The 21,083-nt window shown below is 45.7% G+C and overlaps 1 protein-coding gene across 1 annotated transcript in view; it reads left to right on the forward strand.

The window, feature by feature from the left end:
* The first annotated feature begins 723 nt into the window (after window positions 1-723).
* CNIH3 (cornichon family AMPA receptor auxiliary protein 3) overlaps window positions 724-21,083 on the forward strand; it is a 633,543-nt gene continuing 613,183 nt past the window's right edge. Inside the window, exon 1 of the mRNA XM_078647523.1 lies at window positions 724-938. Coding sequence (XP_078503649.1) covers window positions 858-938 — 81 coding nt within the window. The 5' untranslated portion in view covers window positions 724-857. The remainder of the gene's footprint in view (window positions 939-21,083) is intronic.

Below are 21,083 nucleotides of genomic sequence, written 5' to 3' on the forward strand. Positions count from 1 at the left end.
CCAGTTCCATCCCCAGCAGGCGGGCAACTAGAGACACATTTCGAGGGGGGGGGGAATATTTCGGGAAGGGGCTAAATCTTCCAACCACGGACAAAGTAGCTGTTAATGTAAGAAGGGGTGACCACACAACAAAAGCCTAATTTACAACTACATGGTCTTTTAAAGACCTGTTAAGTACTCGGGTGCGGCTGTAATTACATGCTCGCCAGCCGCGAAGCTGCCTCCGCCGGGCTGACAGGCACTACGGGGGGGGGAGTGGGGGGGGGGGGGTTAAGCCCCGTGAGGCCAATGGGTGTTGCGCGCCTGATCCACAGCCAGGCAGGACCGACAGCGCTATTAGTTATTTGCTATACATTCAAACGTCCACATAGTTTTCAGAAACACATATATAATATTATATTATGCCTCTTGAGGCGCTTCTTCCTCTTGTACTTTCTGTAAGCGCTATACTAGATTCGTAACGAAGTTAAACGGCACATGGGCGCTGCAAGCCTGTGGGTTGGCGCTAGAGGGCGCCCGCCCTGCTCCCTCCCTGGTCCAGCGCCGCTCCCTCTGCTCGTGTAAAAGTTGAATGGATGTGGAGCCGCGGATCTGCGCGGAGCTCCGGCGCATCCTTCCAAGTTTCAGGCTCTGCCGGCTGGAGCCAGGGTGGCAGGGGGCGCCAGGGTGGCAGGGGCGCCAGGGTGGCAGGGGCGCTTGTTCCAGTCCACCGCCGGGATTTGAATGCGCCTGGTTCAGACTGGTGGGTAGAGAGAGAGCTGTGGAGGTGCCGGCTGCACCTGCTCCTACCTCGGAGGGGTGGCCTCTTCGGGAGCCGTGCCTGTTTGAGGGGTCCTCCCGGTGGCACCTCGTCCCCCATGGCTTTCACCTTCGCTGCTTTCTGCTACATGCTGTCCCTGGTGCTGTGCGCCGCGCTCATCGTCTTCGCCATCTGGCATGTGAGTACCAGTCATGGGTGGCGGGCTCCTTGGGGAAGTGGGGGCATGGCACCGCACGGGGGCGGTTTGTAGAAAGCTCACCAGACCAGGAATGCCTTATGGACCATTGATGCTACTTTTCAAAGTGGACGTACATTCATATACATATATATAATTATATATATATATATATATATATATATATATATATATATATATATATATATATATATATATATATATATATATATATATATCATGTGAAAAATAATTACAAATATATTGTATTTCATTTTATTTGCAACGAGATGGTTTGAAAAGCACTACAGTGGCGACGAGGGCGTGGAATTGCATTACTCACAGTAAATGTCGAATGTTTCTCTGTGTCCTGCAGTGTTTATGATTAGGCATCCAATGCCCATAAGTTGTCCCTGCTTACCCATTCCAAATGTTTTATTTACAAGCTTTGAGGGACCTGTTACACCCAAAAGCTTCCGCTGCCACTTTCATGCACCGAGCTGCCCCGCCACAGCCACTGTTCATATATTTTTGGTCTCAGATCCAGCAGTAGCCGTCATAATGGGAACACCAAGAGAATGGACGGTTTTCAGATGAACGTAGCCTGTTGGGTTAGCCGTGTAAGTCTCTGTCTGTCTGGTTTCTCAGAACCCTCTTCACTGAACTTGTCTACACTAATGCAGCGTTTTTTGCTAATTCAACAGTGTTTTTAACGAAAGCAAAGAAATAAAACCAGGTGAACTGCAGCAACATATACCTCATAAGGGCCAATTCCCAAAGGCATTTTAAGGTACTTAACACAGTGCTCGTGTAGTACTCTTGTAAGTACTCTTACATGTCTTTGTAATCTGACCCCAAAACATCTAAAATGAGGATACAATGGGAATATTCATAATCAATTAGTAGAAAGTACAAGGACTGTGTCGCATTTGCACTTCTATTAATAAGGAGTTGAGACGTTTGAGGGTCACCGCACATAGGCATGTAATAGTATGTAAAAGAGTACTCCTGTAGCAGTACTTTCCATTTTGTTAAATTCTTTTGTGAATCAAGCCCATAGAAACGACATCAGCTTGTCTTTCAGGGCTTGACTGGGTCACTTTTTCAGGATTTACAACCTTTGAGAACTACAATATATATGTTATTGAAAAGTGCTTAAATTAAACTTTCCATGTGTGTATATATGTATATGTTTCAATGTCTTTATAGGTGTGTACACATACATACAAGATCGGATTTAAAGATTTTAAGCAAGCAACACTATTTAGCAGTTAAAGGTTTATGAGGAAATTCCTGTGTGTGTGGCAAGAATCAGTGTTTGTTTATTGTGTCGCTCCTGGCACACTCGACAGCTGTGGTGGTGGGGCCCAAGGGGGGGGGGGGCATGACAGGCCTGGGGCATGGGTTCTCTCTGGCCTCCCCTTACAAATGTCAGTGACAACCTGGAGGGGGTTGTGATGCGTATTTGCCTTCAAGCACAGACCAGCAGTAAATCACTCACGTCGCTGATTATCCAGTGCTTAATTTGTGCCGCTGGTTGCATCATGTGGGCACCAGCACTCTTTTTTTTTGAGGGGTGGGACTGAGAAAGAGAAAGAAATGTAGTTAAAGTGGCAAAACGATATGAAAACTGTGTAAAAGGGATAACGCAGGAATGAAAAAGCCCCTGTAAGAGAGAGCTAAAGAGATAGGAAGTGGGGGTTGCTGGTAGAAAGAGCCATCCAGTGGAAGCAGGACCAGGCAGTCTTGGTACTCGACCACTCCAGCATTCAGCAGCGCTACCAGGAGGCTGCTAAGAAGAACTATGGACCAATACCCCTTTTCATTTTACGAATTAAGCACTAAGAGAATCACAACATCGTTTTTTTGTGCGTTGAGTGGTATGTGAAGGGTGGAAGGTCAAAGGAAGCCCAGTTGTCACTTTGTCTCCACATTCAGCAGTAGAGTGACACTCTCTTCACAAGTTTCTAAGAGCCAAGGTGACATCAAAACTGCCTTTGATTCCAGCTCTGTGTATGAATGTAAGACAGTGTGCTTTGGGGGAATATCAGATATGTCCCAGCATTAATATTCATTTACACACAATACAAAGTAAACACACAACAAACTGAAGATTTTCAACACTCAATATTATCTATTTATCAGCAAGCAAAATGAATCAATTTTTATAAACCTTTAATAGCAAAAGAGTTTATTAACACCTGGGAGGATCGAAAAAGAATTATTTGCAGCTTACATGTATATTTTTGCAAAAGGTTCACAACTCATTCATTTTATCTGATTGTAACTTGTGACCTCCATATTAACTTTGGATCTAGGCAACAGAAAGTTTAATCCACTGAAGGATTTAAAGATTCAAACCTGTGAGTGAAGATTACACACAGATCTTTTCAGCATGTGCTATAGGCAGCTGAGATATTTTACAGGTATGAAACACTGCGACATGAATCTCTGCAGCATGTTCATTAACCCCATAAGCTATTTTAAATACAGTCTTAGTTGTGACCTACTAAGAAATTCAAAGTAGAATTACTGTCACTTCATTTCGTGTTGTCATTTTCTGTGGGGTTGGAGTTTCTACAATGTATTTCATAGACTGACTATCATTGAATACCTGTTAATGGCTGTGCCCTCGCGACTGTCCTTGTCTGCGGCTGTGTACGTACACTCAGGGGCAGATTGACTAACTTTTCAAGCAACACAGCGCAGCAGTGCTCCACTTTGTTGTGTAAGGGAGAAAGCAGAACAGAGCCATGTCTACCACGATGGCACACTTTAGACTTTCATGCGCCTGCGCACACACCCTCGCACCATAACACCCATCAAAATCCCCCTTTACGTAAAGTAGTGGATAATAATAATCCACATTTCTAAAGCGGAAAGTGCTGGGGGCCGTCAGGAAGATTAAGCAAGCTATTGCCCAGAGTCACATGGTGCTGGGCTAATCTGCCACCGGGGATCGAACCGTGATCCCCAGATTCCGGAGTCTTCCTCATAGAGCTACTTTGTGTCACTTTGCCCAACTTTCCAATGCAAATCCTTGTAGGTGTTGGAAGTAAATTTCACCACAAAACACGGCGCTGGTTTGTGTTGCAAAAATAATGCAAACACGGTAAAAAGCAGGGCCGGACTGGCTGTGGTGGGCATTGGGCGTTTCCCCCAGAGGCTGGAAGGGAGGGGGCCGGTTGTGCAGAGGGGGGGGGGGGCAGTTTTGCAACAGTGCTGCAATATCGACCCCCAGTAACAAAATCAGCAAATGCTTCACACTTGCACATCACCAAAACCCCAGGTGGCTGGTCTGACAATTGCCAGGGCTGCTTTGAGTTTCCGAGCCAGTCCTGATGCAAAGTGTCAGTAAATCTAAGCCTGAATGTGTAGGTTCCTGCAGTAAATGATTTCTATAGTAAGCACTGGTCACACCACCCACCCTTTGATCCCCAATTCACATTAGAGGAGTTCACATCACATGACCTTTCACTGCATGTCATCTTAAAACATGATATCACTCAGCTGTTGATCCTAATCAAACAACAGGAAGTAGATACAAAGAAATACAATAAGTACAACATAACTTCAGAAAACAGTGTCATTTGGTCGTGGAAGAGTAACATGCACGTGCCTGGTTGAAATGCATGGCCTGGGATCACTTCATGGAACAGGCCTATGGCATCCATTCAACAGATCTTAGGATGGACCGCACCTCATGATGGTGAAGTTAAGTGAGAGGCGCACAATGAATCCTTGGTGATTCATCCAGCTCCAGGATTCCCTTATGCTCCAAAAGGGTCCTGATGAAGGCTGCTTCGCCAGTTATTGGCAGGACAGTGCGAATTAAAGGAAGTGAGTGGTGAAAGAGTGTTAGTTTTAAGTCAAAGTATATCCCTGAGGAAAATGATTGCCCACAGCTCACTGGGAGATGCACATCTCAGAACAGTTTTGGTATCCATGGCTGACAAAGAGATTCATTGCGTTCGCTAATCTGATGTATGTAATCAGTCTCCGAGGTGCTGTTATATGTTTCGACTGTAACAAAGGTGCCCACAGCCCTGATGAAGAATAATGAGGCTTATTTACAAGGTGCGTCACTTTTAATATGGGAAAAAATGATGCACCGGTGGCACAAGGAGCTTGTAAATAAGCCCCTTAGTTTGTATAGATGTGTAAAGTCAAGCATCCCTATGAGAGGAGTGACGTTTGTTCAAGTGGTTCCATTTATTACCTTCCACCTTGAAAACCAGCATTCTAGTCCCAGCTTCAGAGAGGAACTAAAATTGGGTGATTCTGGGCAAATCACGGTATCTCCCTGTGCCTCATATTGTAAATATGTATGTGATGTACATATGTTTGGCAAAAAAGGGTAACTGTCCAATACTGCTCTAAATATGTATCCGTGTTACATTATTTTTATCCCCACCCATTCGTACAATATTATCCTTTGTACCACATTTTTTGTTTCTGGTTCTCTGCTGCACTAGGAATTTTCTCTGTAAAACCCTCTCTGCCTATTCTTGGAGCTAGGTTTGTGCAATTTAAAATACCTAGATAAATAAGTGTAAAAGTTATTGCCCTCACAGTCGAGACAAAGTAAATGACATAATGTTGAAGCAACAAACATCACCCCCACACATCATATTGGTGGACCAGACCTGTTATTCCAATGTCCAACCTCGAATCATTATGACTTTCAGGGAAGGGTTGGGCACATTCCTGCCAATTGGGAAGCAGTGTGTTTTTAGAAATGAGGAGAAATATTTTGTCCAAGCTTTTATAGATAATTGAGATAAGTGTATAGACCCAGTCTTATAATGACAGCTGATCGCATTGCCTCAACCTTTTATTAATAGTGGCGGAAAATCTATTTCCTCAACCTTCTATTGACAAGGACTTAGCCTTTCATTGGCATGGATTGTACCCTCTGCCTCAGACTTTTATTGACACAGATTTCACCTACTGCCTCAGCCTTCTCTTGACATGGATTGTACCCATTATCTCAGCCTTTTGACATGCATTGAACCCATTGCTGCTGCCTATTGTTGACATGGATTGTACCCATTATTTCAGCATTTTATTGACATGGATTGTACACATTGCCTCAGTATTTGATTGACATGTATTGTACACATTGATTCAGTGTTTGATTGAAATGGATTGTACACATTGCCTCAGTGTTTGATTGACATGGATTGTACCCAGCGCCTCAGCCTTTTAGTGAAAGGAATTACGCCCATTACCTAGGCATTTTATTGACATGGATTGTACCCATTATTTCAGCATTTTATTGACATGGATTGTAAACATTGCCTCAGTGTTTGATTGACATGGATTGTACACATTGCCTCAGTGTTTGATTGACATGGATTGTACACAATGCCTCAGCCTTTTAGTGAAAGGGATTACACCCATTGCCCAGGCATTTTATTGTCATGGATTGTACCCATTATTTCAGCATTTCTTTTACATGGATTGTACACATTGCCTCAGTGTTTGATTAACATGGATTGTACACATTGTCTCAGTGTTTGATTGAAATGGATTGTACACATTGCCTCAGTGTTTGATTGACATGGATTTTACACAGCTCTTCAGCCTTTTAGTGAAAGGGATTACACCCATTGCCCAGGCATTTTATTGACATGGATTGTACCCATTATGTCAGCATTTCCTTTACATGGATTGTACACATTGCCTCAGTGTTTGATTGACAAGGATTGTACACATTGTCTCAGTGTTTTATTGAAATGGATTGTACACATTGCCTCAGTGTTTGATTGACATGGATTTTACACAGCTCCTCAGCCTTTTAGTGAAAGGGATTACACCCATTGCCCAGGCATTTTATTGACATGGATTGTAAATTCAGCATTTTATTGACGTGGATTGTACACATTGGCTCAGTGTTTGATTGACATGGATTGTACACATTGCCTCAGTGTTTAATTGACATGGATTGTACACAGTGCCTCAGCATTTTAGTGAAATGGATTACACCCATTGCCTAGGCGTTTTATTGACATGGATTGAACCCACTTTTTAAATCTTTTATTGACATGGATTATACCCATTGCCTCAGCCTTTTGACATGGATTTAAGCCATTGCCACAGCCTTTCATTGACATGGATTGTACCCATTGCCTCAGCCTTTTACTGACATGGATTTTACCCACTGCCTCAGCATTTTATTGACATGGATTGTACCCGTTACCGGAACTTTTTATTGACATGGATTTTACCCACTGCCTCAGTATTTTGTTAACATGGGTTTCACCCATTGCTTCCACCTTTTATTGACATGGATTGACCGCACTCCCTAAATCTTTTTTACATGGATTGTACCCATTGCCTCAGCATTTTGACACAGATTGAACCCATTGCTGCAGCCTTTCATTGACATGGATTGTACCCATTGCCTCAGCCTTTTGACATAGACATGGATTGAAACCATTCCCGTAGCTGTTTATTGACATGGATTGTACCCATTGCCGCAGCCTTTTGACATAGACATGGATTGAAGCCATTGCCGTAGTTCTCCTTCATTAACATGGATTGCACCCATTGCCTCAGCCTTTTATAACATGGATTTTGCCCACTGCCTCAGGATTTTTTGGCCTGGATTGTACCCGTTGCCTGAACCTTTTATTGACATGGATTGATCCCAGTCCCTAAGTATTTTCTTTGACAGGGATTGTACCCATTGCCTCAGCCTTTTATGACATGGATTTTGCCCACTGCCTCAGCATTTTATTGACCTGGATTATACCCATTGCCTCAACCTTTTATTGACATGGATGGAATTAATTGCCTCTTCCTTTTATTGATATGGATTTAACGTACTGCCCGAGCTTTTTTACTGACAACGATTGCACATTTTTCCATAGCCATTTAATTAGAGTGGAGGTAACATATTGCCCCAGTTTTTGGCAATAGTTTGAAATGTCTTGCCTGAGTCCTTCATTGACGACTGATTGAACACATTGCCTTGGCACTTTTAACAGTGGAGGGAACCCAACTGCCTCAGCCTTTTATTGACATGGATTGAATATATTGCACCAACCTTTTACTGACCATGATGGGAACATGTTGCATTAGAGTTTTATTGACAATAGGGCGACATGCACTGCCCCAGGCTTTTAATGATATTTAATTAAATACATTATTAACCCTTTTTATTGACAATGGAGGGAACGTATTGCCACAGCTTTCTATTTAAAGTCAGGTCTTAGATACTGCATGGCATATTATTTTATGACTGTGTGTCAACGCATCCCGTAATAAGTGTACAAAATGTGCGTCATCAGAATATTGAATGAATGTGGAAATAAGTGACCCAAAACAGACTGGGCTTGACTGGGCCGCTATTTCATTTGTGGGTGAAGTTGTTTGGGAAGTTTCACCTCTTTACAAAACGCTTTTCAGATACCCAAATGCATACAGTCCATGTACTCAGTCCACCAACTTCTAATGTAGCCGTCTTAAAGTAACATCTGCGGGAACGTTCCCCCATATTATCATTACCTTATTTCAGCATAGTGCTTATATCAACAAGTTTGCCATTTCTAAGAGATGCAAATATCAATGGTTAATGTTAATTCAACAGCACAGAAGCAAACACTTTCTATGAACTAGTGATGTGTAAATCAAGCCAGAAGTTACTGTGCCACTGAATGGTGCTACAGGGCGCTGCCAGGTTGTACATGGCGGGGTAAATGTAAATGTGTTTGTATTTATATAGCGCACTTCTACCCAGAGGTCTCGTAGCGCTGTATTCATACCGCTGTGGAACCCATCCTGGCTTTCCTGTGAAATGTCCACTCCTGGGCACCCCCCTAGGGGGTGCCAGCCATCCAAGCGCTGCTGGGGCCGTTGTGGAGATTAGGAAAGCTATTGCCCAGAGTGGGACCCATGATTAGACTAGGCACCGAGGCGAGAATTATCAGGTCTGCTGAAATTGAGTCCAAGAACCACCGAGGCAGGAATTGAACCCTGGTCCCGGGCCAGACCTCTGCATCAGGGTCTGCCGCTCTAACCATTGAGCCATGCAGGGGTACCTGTGCACGTGCTTTCAAAACACAAAAGTGCCGTTCCTGGATCTTTAACAGTAGGGATACTTGAATAATGCGACAGGGGAGGATGAAATTATGTGGCAGGTTTTACTAAATGATGCAGCAAGGAAACACAAATTACGTGGTGTAATGGGACACATTTTGTGATACTATTACTTCATTATTTTGTAATTTTTACACTTTTTAACATTGTCTTGGCATAGGTTTCATCATATTAGAACCAGTTTACCACTCAAATATAGCAATAAGCAACAGAAGGGTGACCATTCAAGCTTTGCAAAAGGCGTTCCACTGCAATGTAACACGGGTTGCTGCATTTTTAGTAACTTTTGATCCGTTTGAGTTAGATCGGTTTGTTAAACTCTGCAGATTATGCAGTAGTTGATGGATAATATGGCGAATGCAGCGAATACATTATTATGTGGGAAACCCTACAGACTCAAAATCGCATTATTCCAGTGGCCCTGCTTAGCAGCCAATCACGTAACTCTGATAACATCTCCATCCTGCTGCAAAGCCCCAGATGTGTTCTTTGTGTTAAATGTGCCGAGGAGCCTTCATTTCTAGGCGCTGGGAGAATGGAGCAGACTTTCACAATTACCCTCGTCCTCTTCTCCCTGGGGATTAACGGTTCACGCTTGTGGTGTCGCTTCCTGTACTTTGTATTTTCGTCCCGAGGCTTGTTGCTGCCGTGGGGCCCCACATGACTCATCGCGGGGCTCCTGGTGGGCGTCTAACGAGGAGCTGGCATATAAGCAACACTTCCGGGTGAAGGCGGCACGGGGTCCGCCTGGCACCGCGAAGAAGCGCGGGAAACAGATCACAGCACTACACCAACACACAGACGGACCACCAACACCGCCAGCCTCCGTGTTGTGTGTTTTTTACTACGTGCACAGTGAAAATTCACACTCTTACTGCACTCTGCATGTTACCCTCCGTAGGTACGTAAGTCAGTGACCACAACGGTGGGCTGAAAATCCGTTGGCGGAATTTGCGGATTTTTGGCAAATTCGCGTTCCGCGAATTGCGTGAATTTGCCCAAAAATCCGCAATTCGCAAGCTAGCGGAATTTTTTGCTTGGTGCGCTTGAAAAATACAATATCGCGCGCGCTTCGTTGACTTACCGTGATTCTGAGTCCGCCGAGTGGTTTTTCTCCCGGTTTGCGTGTGCTGTGCCATTTTGGATCTTGCTGCGTGATCGCTCGAGAGTTTTTCGACCGCGTGTACGTCATCGCCCCCCGCTGTCTTGCACAGCGAGAGTTTGACAACGCGAGTACGTCATAAGGGCCCGCGATCACGTATCGCAGGAGTAAACAATTGCGAACACGTAGATGCGGCGCGCAGCTGACTTCCGGCGGGAGATTTGATTAGCTCGCTTTCCCTAACTTGCAAAAATTGCAATTCTGCACAAGAAATCCACAGCATAAACCTTCTGAAAATTATGATTTTGATCAGAATAACTCCTCAGATTGAGATTTGGCTGCACTTTTTTTGTGCAAGGAGTCCTTTTTTGGGGGTGGGTGGGAGGAAGGAAGTGCCCCAGAGTCTCCAACTTCCTGTTCCTGTCCAGCAGGCTTCTCCCAGTGCTTTGTCCATCTCCTGGTCACTTTTCATTTGGATCTGGAGCTGGAAGGATTACTTTTTGTGGCTGCTGCTGGATATTTGTATTTAAGGACTTTTTGGACTTTGGAGTTTTTGGATCACTTTTGGATTTGAGATTTTACAAGTAAGTTGGTGTTGTTTGTTTGGGGCATTGCAGTTGCTGCAACTACAATTTTAAAACTTTTTCACAACTTAAAAAATATATATTTTAAAGTGTCCTTTACTCATCATTTCACGCTGAGTGGCATTCTTATTTACCGCCCTCCAGGCAATGACACAGCTTTCAAGACCGCCCTTGCTGATACGGTAAGTTCTCTAGCACCTAGCTGTGCGAACTTCAACATCACTGGCGACCTCAACATCCACTTTGACCGCGTGTCATCCATAGCCATAGACACTTTGCTTGCAGATCTTGAAGCACTGCAACTTGTCCAACTTGTAACACGTCCCACTTACACTGGGGGACACATCCTTGATCCCTTCTTCTCCACTTTGGAGAGGATGAAGGTGTCCAACCCGATCCCGGTTGGCTGGAACGACCATCTATTGGTGGAAGTTCTCTGTCCCATTGATAGTATGCCATTCAAACTTGTGGATAGGCTGATTCTTAAAAGACACTGGCACAAGCTCAAACTTGAGGAGTTTTACAGGTTACTGGAGCAGAAACCCTTGAGCCCTTTCTTGGATGTGGAACGAGGATACGACCTGTTTTGCAATTGGATTTCGGATGCCCTTGATTCCCTTATACCTATGCGCTGGTCAAAATGTCATTCTAAGGTACCCAGCCCGTGGTATAATGACTCTCTTGCCATGCTTAAAAAAATCTGCCGGAAAGCTGAGAGGGAATGGAGGAAGTCCTATGACCTCAGCCTGAAATCCTCTTATTTTGCAAAACTGAAGACCTATCATAGGGCAATCTGCAGAACTCGGGCCGCATACTATGCCCAGGAATTCCAAACCAGTACCAACCCCTCTAAATTAATTTTCAAGGTCCTTAAAGACCTTATGAATAAAAGAGCCACCTCGGCAGAAATTTGCACCGACTCTCATTGCGAGAGTCTAGCCTCCTTTTTTTTGGAGAAAGTGCAGGCTATCTACCGAGGATTTGACCTGTCTCTGTCTGATCCAGAGCTAGCTGGCCCGAAGCTCTCGGGCTATGAGACTCTGACCTCCTTGCCTGACTTGTCTATGGAGGGTTTTGACAAACTGAGCCTCAGGATTAAATCAGGCTCTCCTCTGGATCCGCTGAAGCCAGCTCAAATTAAGTTGCTCTCCCCTCTGTGTCGGGTCCCGATACTTACCTTGATCAACCTGTCGTTATCTATCGGTTTGGTCCCCTCCGCATGGAAACAGGCGGTAGTCACCCCAGTTTTAAAGAAGGCAAATGCAGACCCGCTTTTGCCAGAGAACTATCGCCCCATATCTCTTCTCCCCTGGACGGCCAAAGTCACTGAGGCTCATGTTAATTCCATCTTGACTGAACATCTTGCTCATAATCATATATTAGATCCGAGTCAGAATGGTTTTCGACCGGGACACAGCACCGAGACTGCTTTGCTCTATATGACTGAGCATTTGCGTCTGGTGCTTGACTCTGGGCAGACGGCGGCGCTCTTTCTATTAGATCTGAGCGCCGCGTTCGATACGGTGTCCCACCGTATTTTGATTCAGGGCCTAGAGGAAGCTGGAGTAGCAGGGATTGCTCTTCAGTGGTTCCGCTCGTTCCTTTCTGATCGCTTCTTTAAGGTGGCTATACCACCTTGCCAGTCCATCTTCCATCCGTTGAACCTGGGGGTCCCTCAGGGCTCCTCGTTGAGCCCGACCTTGTTCAACCTCTACGTGAAACCGCTAGCTGCGACCGTCAAACAGTGGGGTTTGACGATGACCTCATATGCAGACGATACGCAGCTGGCGGTGACACTGAGTGGAGACCCCGAAGTGGATGCCCCCAGATTCCGAGCAGGACTTGTGGCAGTGGCAAATTGGTTAAAAACCAATTGTTTACAATTGAATGGCAATAAAACCGAAGTCATGGTTCTGGGGAAACATGTGGAGCTTTGGGGAGATCAGTGGTGGCCTCCAGAATTGGGCGTCACCCCCGTTCCTGCTTCCGAAGTAAGAACTTAGGGGTATGGCTGGATCCGGCACTTACCTTTACGGGTCATACGAAGAAGGTTGCTGCCACCTGTTACGGAATCCTGCGACGATTAAGGCCAATCCTCAAGTTTTTTGACCCCCCCACCCGGCAGCTCGTGGTCCAAGCCTCAGTTCTGTCTCGGCTGGACTACGGTAGCGCACTGATGCTGGGAGTAAACCAGGCTGAGGCATCTAGGCTACAAAGGGTACAGAATGCTGCGGCGCGAACTATTGTTGGTCTCCCTAGGCATTGCTCAGTTTCCAGCACTATTTCTGCCCTTCATTGGCTGCCGGTTAGGCAAAGAATTAAGTTTAAAGCGCTTTGTCTGGCCTTCAAAATTTTGAAGGGTTCCTCGCCGCCTGCACTTGCTAACTTGCTCACCCCCTATGTTCCTTTAAGGTCCTTGAGATCGGAGGCTCTTCATCTCGCGGTTTGCCCCCGTTTTAAACTCAGCAGGATGGGTGGCCGCTCCTACCGAGTGCTTGCCGCTGGGTTATGGAACTCCCTCCCGGTGCATATTCGAGCCCTGGATAATCTGTCCGTTTTTTAGGCGTGCTATCAAAACTTTTCTGTTCACTGTACTTGGTTAGCCGTCTCTCCCTCTTTCTGCGTGTTATGTTTTTGTACTTGTTCAAGCGCCAGGACGCCCCTTTGCTGGGGCAGCTGTGCGCTGTATAAAAAATATTAACATAACATAACATATTGTGGGTAGCCACAGTATCCAGTAGGCCCAGGGTTAGTCATGGGTGCATGATACAACTGTTTCTGTGAGTTTTGTTGAACTTAAATCTCAATAATGTCATTGAATTTTAGTTCACTATATGTGGATTTTTTTTAATTTTGGGGTGCCTGTAAAGCCACACTAGCCAGTAGGCCCAGGGGTAGTGAGTGGTGCATGGACCAAGTCTTTCTGTGGGGTGTCTTGAATTTAAACATCATTGAGGGCATGGATGGCATTGGATTGTGGTGATTTGTGTGTGTTTTTTGACTTTTTGGGGTGTTGTTGGGGCCTGGCCATGTGGGTGGGGGCCATTTTGAGGCCTGGTCCAGGCAGGGCCTGGCCATGTGGCTGGGGGTCAAGGGGCCATTTTGAAGCCAGGAAGTGTGCTCAGGCCTGCACCCAGTTTGCCTTGCTTTGATCCATTAGGCCCAGGGGTAGTCAGTGGTGCATGCACCAATTCTCTCGATGTGGTCTCTCTTCTATTAATTTAAACATCCATTTTGGATTAGAATTGCAATTTTTATTTTGTGTCTTTCTGTTTTTGGGTGTGTTGTTTTAATAATAATAAATGCACTGCCTAGTTGCAAATATTAATTGAAGCACGACATATGCAACATTTATTTAACTGCTGTTCCTCTGGCTTCCTTTGCTTTTAGGTGCACAAGAGAATCACATCAGTCATCGTTCATCATCAGTGCCAGGAAGAAGTCCTGCAGCGGTGTATACAGTACAACATCACGTGACGTAACGTGTGGCCACAGACAACTCTGCAACTCGTGCAGCTGTGGCCTGCTGTTCTGACATCTGAAGAAGATGGGCCCAAAGAAAGGTGGCCGTAGCGCCTCTACGAAAAAAGTTGCCAGTGCCACTGCCAGTAAGAAGGAGCAGAAGAAGCAAGTGACACCACCTACCAAGGAAACTGGTGTGCCCACAGACACCTTTTTTGGGAAAAAAAAGACGCCTGCAGCAGTAGCGGTGTCCGCCGGGGACCAAGCTGGGAGCAGCACCTCCGCTTCATTGGACTAAGTGCCACCACGCCAAGTTAGGTCCAAGACCATGATTGCTGCAGAGGCAGCCACTGTAATTGCTCAATCACCACCGACCAGTGATGTTGGCTCATCGCAAGAAAGTAGCATCCAATCAATGCATGATGTAACTCATCTGACGAGTGTTCAACAACCACAGCCGCAACGACAACCACAGGTGCAACTAGTACAAGTGCAAGTACATGCGCAAGGAGAGGCGCAAGCACATGGAGAGGCGCAAATAGAGGCGCAAATAGAGGCGCATGGAGCGGCACAACTGCCCACAATGCTTGTTCCTCCAGAAGTAGGGGCACATCAGGAAATGGAGATTCAAGCGGAGGTATCATCCGAGGAAGCCACTCCTCCTGATGATGATCCATTGCTTTCCAGATGATCCCCAGCAAGAAAAAGGTCAAGAAGGGCTACTACTACAAGTTCCTCTTCAAGCACCCTTCCTTCTGATGATCTTGATGTTGATTGGAACCCAGCAATGCAGTCTGAGAGTGAGGCACGCCATGAGCCGACAAAGGTAGCTAAGCCTAAAAGGAAGGTTCCCGCAAGGCTTCCACTTATGGGTGATGACGACGAACAAGAAGTGGTGTCTTCTGCTGCTGATGTACAGTCTGACGATGACCCAGTCATCACAGTCGTCACTCCAGCCCCAGCGGGCATGCAGACAGACATTTTGACCCTATCCCGAAGTGTTGCTGAACGGGATGTGGGCGGAGTGGCACTGGTACCACCACCAATGCAGTTAACTACTACACCAACACGACCTACAGCTTCCATATTTTCTCGTCAGAAGGGCCGGCAGGGACCTCCATCCAGCTCGACCTCCATTACCTCAAGTAGTGGTGCTGTAAGTGCACAACAGAGTCAAATTCAGCCTCACCCATCCTCCACTTCATCTGGCATTGAAAGTAGCACCTCCACCACCAGCAGACATCTCCAGTCCCCAGTTTGGGACTTATTTAGTGTTAGCAAAAAGGCAGAAAACATGGTCGTTTGTTCGATTTGTAAAAGTGTAGTTAGTCGGGGTAAGCTTGGTACCAACTATGGTTCTGGAGGTCATCTCCAAAAACACCACACTATCATTTGGGAGGCGCACCTAAGGAAGATTCGGGAATACAAAAGTACAACAAATCCAAATGTATCCATTCATATTGAATCTGATGATGACGAGGGGCTGATCGTGCAGGGGGGAAGTGAAGAAGCGACAGACATTTTTTCTGGTACACCCAGTACCCCTGGCAGCAGCACTGCAGTGGTAGCACCCACACCCTCTACCCCAGCAACATGTATGAGCCACACTAAGAGTCTGGGAGAGACACCAATGCGAAAAAGTACATCAATGAGCCTAACTGGTTTGAAGAAGTCTGCATCATCATCATCATCACGTAAAACGGTCCAGACCACCATTAGAAGCATGTTTTAGTCGGAGGCGCCATTTGAACGCAACCACCCAACGGCACGTCTGTATAATGCAAAGCTGGCTAAAATGCTAGCGCTGGACCTTCTCCCTTTTTCTTTCGTGGAAGGGGTGGGTTTTCTAGAATTTGTGGCAACAGTCTGCCCTAAATGGAAGGTTCCTAGCTGGTCCTACTTTGCCAGAGTTGCAGTTTCAGCACTACATCAAGATGTGCTGGAGGTGATTGGGGCAGCTTTGCAGAAGAGTGCTGTTCACACTATCCACCTGACAACAGACATGTAGACCAGTTGCCAAGCCCTTGATTACATGTGCATCACTGCACACTGGGTCTCTTTTAAAGGGGTTAGAGACAAGTTAAATGCAGGTGTTGACCCGGACACAGTTTTTCAAGCTACTCGGAAACATGCAACAGTAGCCATGTTTGCCATGGAGAAATCTCATACTGCACAAAACATTTTGAATGAGTTTCAGAGTAAGGTCTATGAATGGCTGCATCCAAGAAGTCGCACGATTGGTTATGTTTCCATCGATAATGGCAGTAATATAGTTAAGGCCAAGCAGGAGGGTGGCTATTTCAGAGTGCTGTGTTTGGCGCACAGTATTAACATTGTTGTGCAAGATTTCTTGAAAAAAGAAAACACAGTCAGCAAGTTACTGACCACCTGCCGAAGAATCTGCACACATTTCAGCCATTCTTTTAAGGCCCGGAAGCAGCTGAGGAACATGCAACGTGAACGTAGACTGCCAGTCAGAGGACTTATCCAGGAGGTGGTAACACATTGGAACTCAACCTTCTACATGCTTGAGTGTCTGTCTGAGCAGTGGGTCGTAATTAATCAGTATGTCTTTGCACTGGGTTCTACTATGAAAGACATGTGGCTAGAGTTGGAGGAATGGAAGCTAGTTAAAAGCCTGACAGACATGCTTCGTCCTTTTGAGGTCTTCACGCGTGAAGTCAGCAGGGAGGACTGTTCTTTGGGCAAAGCTATCCCATTGTTGCGCATGCTAGAGCACCAACTGAAGGCGGTGTCTTCAATGTTCCGAGATGATGCTGAAAAGCAAGACGCATATCAGTTGGCGGAGAGGTTATTAAGCCGCCTAGTTGACAATGAAAGGCTTAAAAAAATACATACAGAACAACATTACATTTGTGCCACTATTCTGGATCCACGGTACAAAAAGGCCGTGGCCAGCAAAGCATTCATTCCTTTTAATGAAGCCGATGTTTCAAAGTACAAACATTGGCTAGCTCTGTCAGCCACTCGGTTCGAAAAAGAGCGGCAGAAAATTGAAGGAACCGGCAGAAGTACTACTGAATCAGCAGGCCATCCGGCGTCAAGTTCCACTTCTGAATCTGTGGCCGAAGGGAGTCACTTTCCCTCACAGCCGTTAAGGACACCAGCAACCGTATCATCATCCTCACCTGCACCAGGCCCAGCCATAATATTGTCGGAAGCGGATAGGCTAACTCATCAAGGGTTTGCTCGTTCCAGTGATGCAAAGGCCACAGATGGTACGCAAAGTGGAGCAACCCTGGAGCACCTTGAGTCTATGGTGCAGGCCTATCTGGATGACCCAACAGAGGTCTTTGTTAATCAGAACCCATTGCTGTATTGGTATGGGAAAAGGCCTCTATGGCGACTGATCACCACCCTGGCTCTAAATGAATTGTCTTGCCCACTCGCAAGTGTGTCTTCTGAACGTGTTTTCAGTGCTGCTGGTGCCATTGTAACTTCAAAAAGGACCCGCCTCTTGCCCAAAAACGTGGAGAGGTTAACAATGATCAAGATGAATCAGCACTACATACCACCAGATTACAAAATACGTGAATGCACGCAGGAAGAAGAGGACACCGACTTAGGTGACGGAAGTTCTTCTCTGTTAGCTGACCTACTCCCGTCTCAATTCACAGAGTTTGAGAACGAGCTCCACTTCCCTGACACAGATGCCTGAAAATGACTTCCTTTTTTTTCATCCTTATTCACTTTTATTCCTGTGTGTCTTTCTTTGTTTTGCAACTTTTACCACAACAAAACTCTAATCACCTAATCACAACAAGTCCATCAGCAGCACTGTCTTAATCTTATTTCCATATTGATTTGAAGGTGCCGCAGTCTGCATTCCTGAGGTTCACAAGTTCACAACTCAATCATGCTCCTCTATCCTCCTCCTCCTCCAGACTCCCCCTATCCATTTCCCTCAAGGCAGATGGCTGAATTACGCAGAATCAAGAAACTTTGTCTTCGTAGACGAGTCCCCTCAAGTGGGACTGGAATTACTGAGTACATGCTTGCTGATTGCTGACAGTTACTTCTGAAATTGACAGGAGAGGCTGCCCTGTGGGCCGTCACTTTCAGAAGAAGATGCGGACAAAAAGTGGAACAGGTAATGAATAATGAGAAGATGGCATGCAGTGGACAGCAATGGCTGTCTGGCTCTGATGAAAGCAATTGCTGTTTGTTTGTTGTGCATGAAATGAATCATATGTCTTCTGTTATTATTTAATCTTTTACACACTAATTGTATTTCAAGTCTACTCTGCTTTTTTTTACCTTGTTTAATTCAAATTGTACTTCAACTGCAGGGGCCACTACGTTGCATTTTCCAATATTCAAAATGTCCTTGGACTCACTGTTTGCCAATATATCATGATGATTGATTAAATAATATATATTTTTTCTTTACAGTCACTCACTGGGATGGATGGATCATCAGCGTCAGTTTACGGAAGAACTATGGCAAATTCGTGAGTGGCAAACAGGTAAACCAGTCTACAACAACTACTACAGCAGAACTACATGTCTGTCTAGTCGTGGTATGGAGTGGTCGAGGCAGTGTAGTGTTGTTATGCCAGGCAGAGTCCAGACAGCAGTTCATGTAAAATTGGGGCTATGTGGCTTGCTGCATACAATTAGATATGCTTTGTCTGTCTGTGAAAAAGAGCCTAGGTATGCTACATCAGGTTGCTTCACTCAGTGGTGCCTGAATTGACCGTCTGCATGGCCCTGTCGCAAGCATGGGCCAAAAATCTGTTCCGCTCGCGAAATTTGCGGATTTTCACTGGCAAATTCGCAATCCGCGAATCTCGCAAAATTCTTGAGCGGAACGTATTTTTGGCCCATGCTTGCGGCAGGGCCATGCAGACGGTCAAGGCAGGCACCATTGAGTGAAAAGTCGTACACCTTTCAGTGGATCAATTTTGTTCTGCCTTGCTGAGATTCTTGGGAATCGCTGGAACAAGTGTCCTGGTAAGTTTCAAGAGGATCGAAGTAGTGGAAGTGCTGAAAACAGCAATTTGTTGTCAAGGCGCGATTTGCCATGTTATCCAATGGGCGGTTGGGGGGGGAAGGAGAAAGTGTGTTTGCGGCGTTCCAGTTGAGCTAGGGGAACGGGGATTCTGTGAGTGGTAGGGAGGGGGAATTGGTCGTTGTGCAGGAAATTTGGGAGGAATCGATTGGTGGGAAGGGTGTGTTTAGGCAAAGTCGAGGAAAGGAAACCGCTTCCATAGGCGCCCATGTTAATTTCCGATTATTGCGTGTTTTTAGGGTGCGATTGGAGTGTGTTGTAGGAGGTTCTTAGTGGATTTGCTTATCTGGGATGAGAGTTGGGAATGTCTAATTTTGATTGCAAGCGGTTTGAAGAAAATCCATGGTGGAAAAGGGGGGTTTGGGACTAATTTCAGAGTGCGTTTTGGCACGATTTTAACTTAGGCCTCTGCAAGGTCTCAGTATTGCATGTTTTCGGGGGGCTGTTTGGGGGTGTTCTATATTTTTGGGAAAGGGTTGAGGGGTCTGGGAGCACTGCTGGGAAGGTCTAATTTTGATTGCAAGTGGTTTGACGAAAATCCATGGTGGAAAAGGGGTGTTTTGGGCCTAGTTTCAGAGTGCGTTTTGGCACGACTTTAACTTAGGCCTCTGCAAGGTAGCAGTATTTCATGTTTTTGGGGGGCTGTTTGGGTGTGTTCTAGATTTTTTGGGATGGGTTTAAGGGTTTGGGAGGCACGGTGGGAAGGTCTAATTTGGATAGCAAGGGGTTTGAAGAAAATCCATGGTGGAAAAGGGGTGTTTGGGCCTAATTTCAGAGTGCGTTTTGGCACGATTTTAACTTAGGCCTCTGCAAGGTCTCAGCATTGCATGTTTTTGGGGGCTGTTTGGGGGTGTTCGAGATTTTTGGGAGTGGGTTTAGGGGTCTGGGAGCACTGCTGGGAAGGTCTAATTTTGATTGCAAGTGGTTTGAAAAAAATCCATGGTGGAAAAGGGGGGTTTGGGCCTAGTTTCAGAGTGCGTTTTGGCAGGATTTTAACTTAGGCCTCTGCAAGATCGCAGTATTGCATGTTTTTGGGGGGCTGTTTGGGGGGTGTTCTATATTTTTGGGAGTGGTTTGAGGGGTCTGGCAGCACTGCTGGGATGGTCTAATTTTGATTGCAAATGGTTTGAAGAAAATCCATGGTGGAAAAGGGGGATTTGGGCCTAGTTTTAGAGTGCGTTTTGGCACGATTTTAACTTAGCCCTCTGCAAGGTAGCAGTATTGCATGTTTTTGGGGGGCTGTTGGGGGTGTTCTATATTTTTGGGAGTGGGTTGAGGGGTCTGGGAGCACTGCTGGGAAGGGCTAATTTTGATTGCAAGTGGTTTGAAGAAAATCCATGGTGTTAAAGGGGTGTTTTTGGGGGCCTAGTTTCAGAGTGCATTTTGGCACCATTTTAACTTAGGCCTCTGCAAGGTAGCAGTATTGCATGTTTTTGGGGGGCTGTTTGGGGGTGTTCTATATTTTTGGGAGTGGGTTGAGGGCTCTGGGAGCACTGCTGGGAAGGTCTAATTTTGATTGCAAGTGGTTTGAAGAAAATCCATGGTGGAAAAGGGGTGTTTTTGGGGGCCGTGTTTCAGAGTGCGTTTTGGCACGATTTTAACTTAGGCCTCTGAGAGGTAGCAGTATTGCACGTTTTTGGGGGGCTGTTTGGGGGTGTTCTAGATTTTTGGCGGTGGGTTTAGGGGTCTGGAAGCACTGCTGGGAAGGTCTAATTTTGATTGGAAGTGGTTTGAAGAAAATCCATGGTGGAAAAGGGGGGGTTGGGCCTAGTTTCAAAGTGCATTTTGGCACGATTTTAACTTAGGCCTCTGCAAGGTAGCAGTATTGCATGTTTTTGGGGGGCTGTTTTGGGGTGTTCTAGATT

The sequence above is a fragment of the Lissotriton helveticus genome, chromosome 6 (assembly GCF_964261635.1).
Source record: "Lissotriton helveticus chromosome 6, aLisHel1.1, whole genome shotgun sequence".
NCBI classification, from domain to species: domain Eukaryota; kingdom Metazoa; phylum Chordata; class Amphibia; order Caudata; family Salamandridae; genus Lissotriton; species Lissotriton helveticus.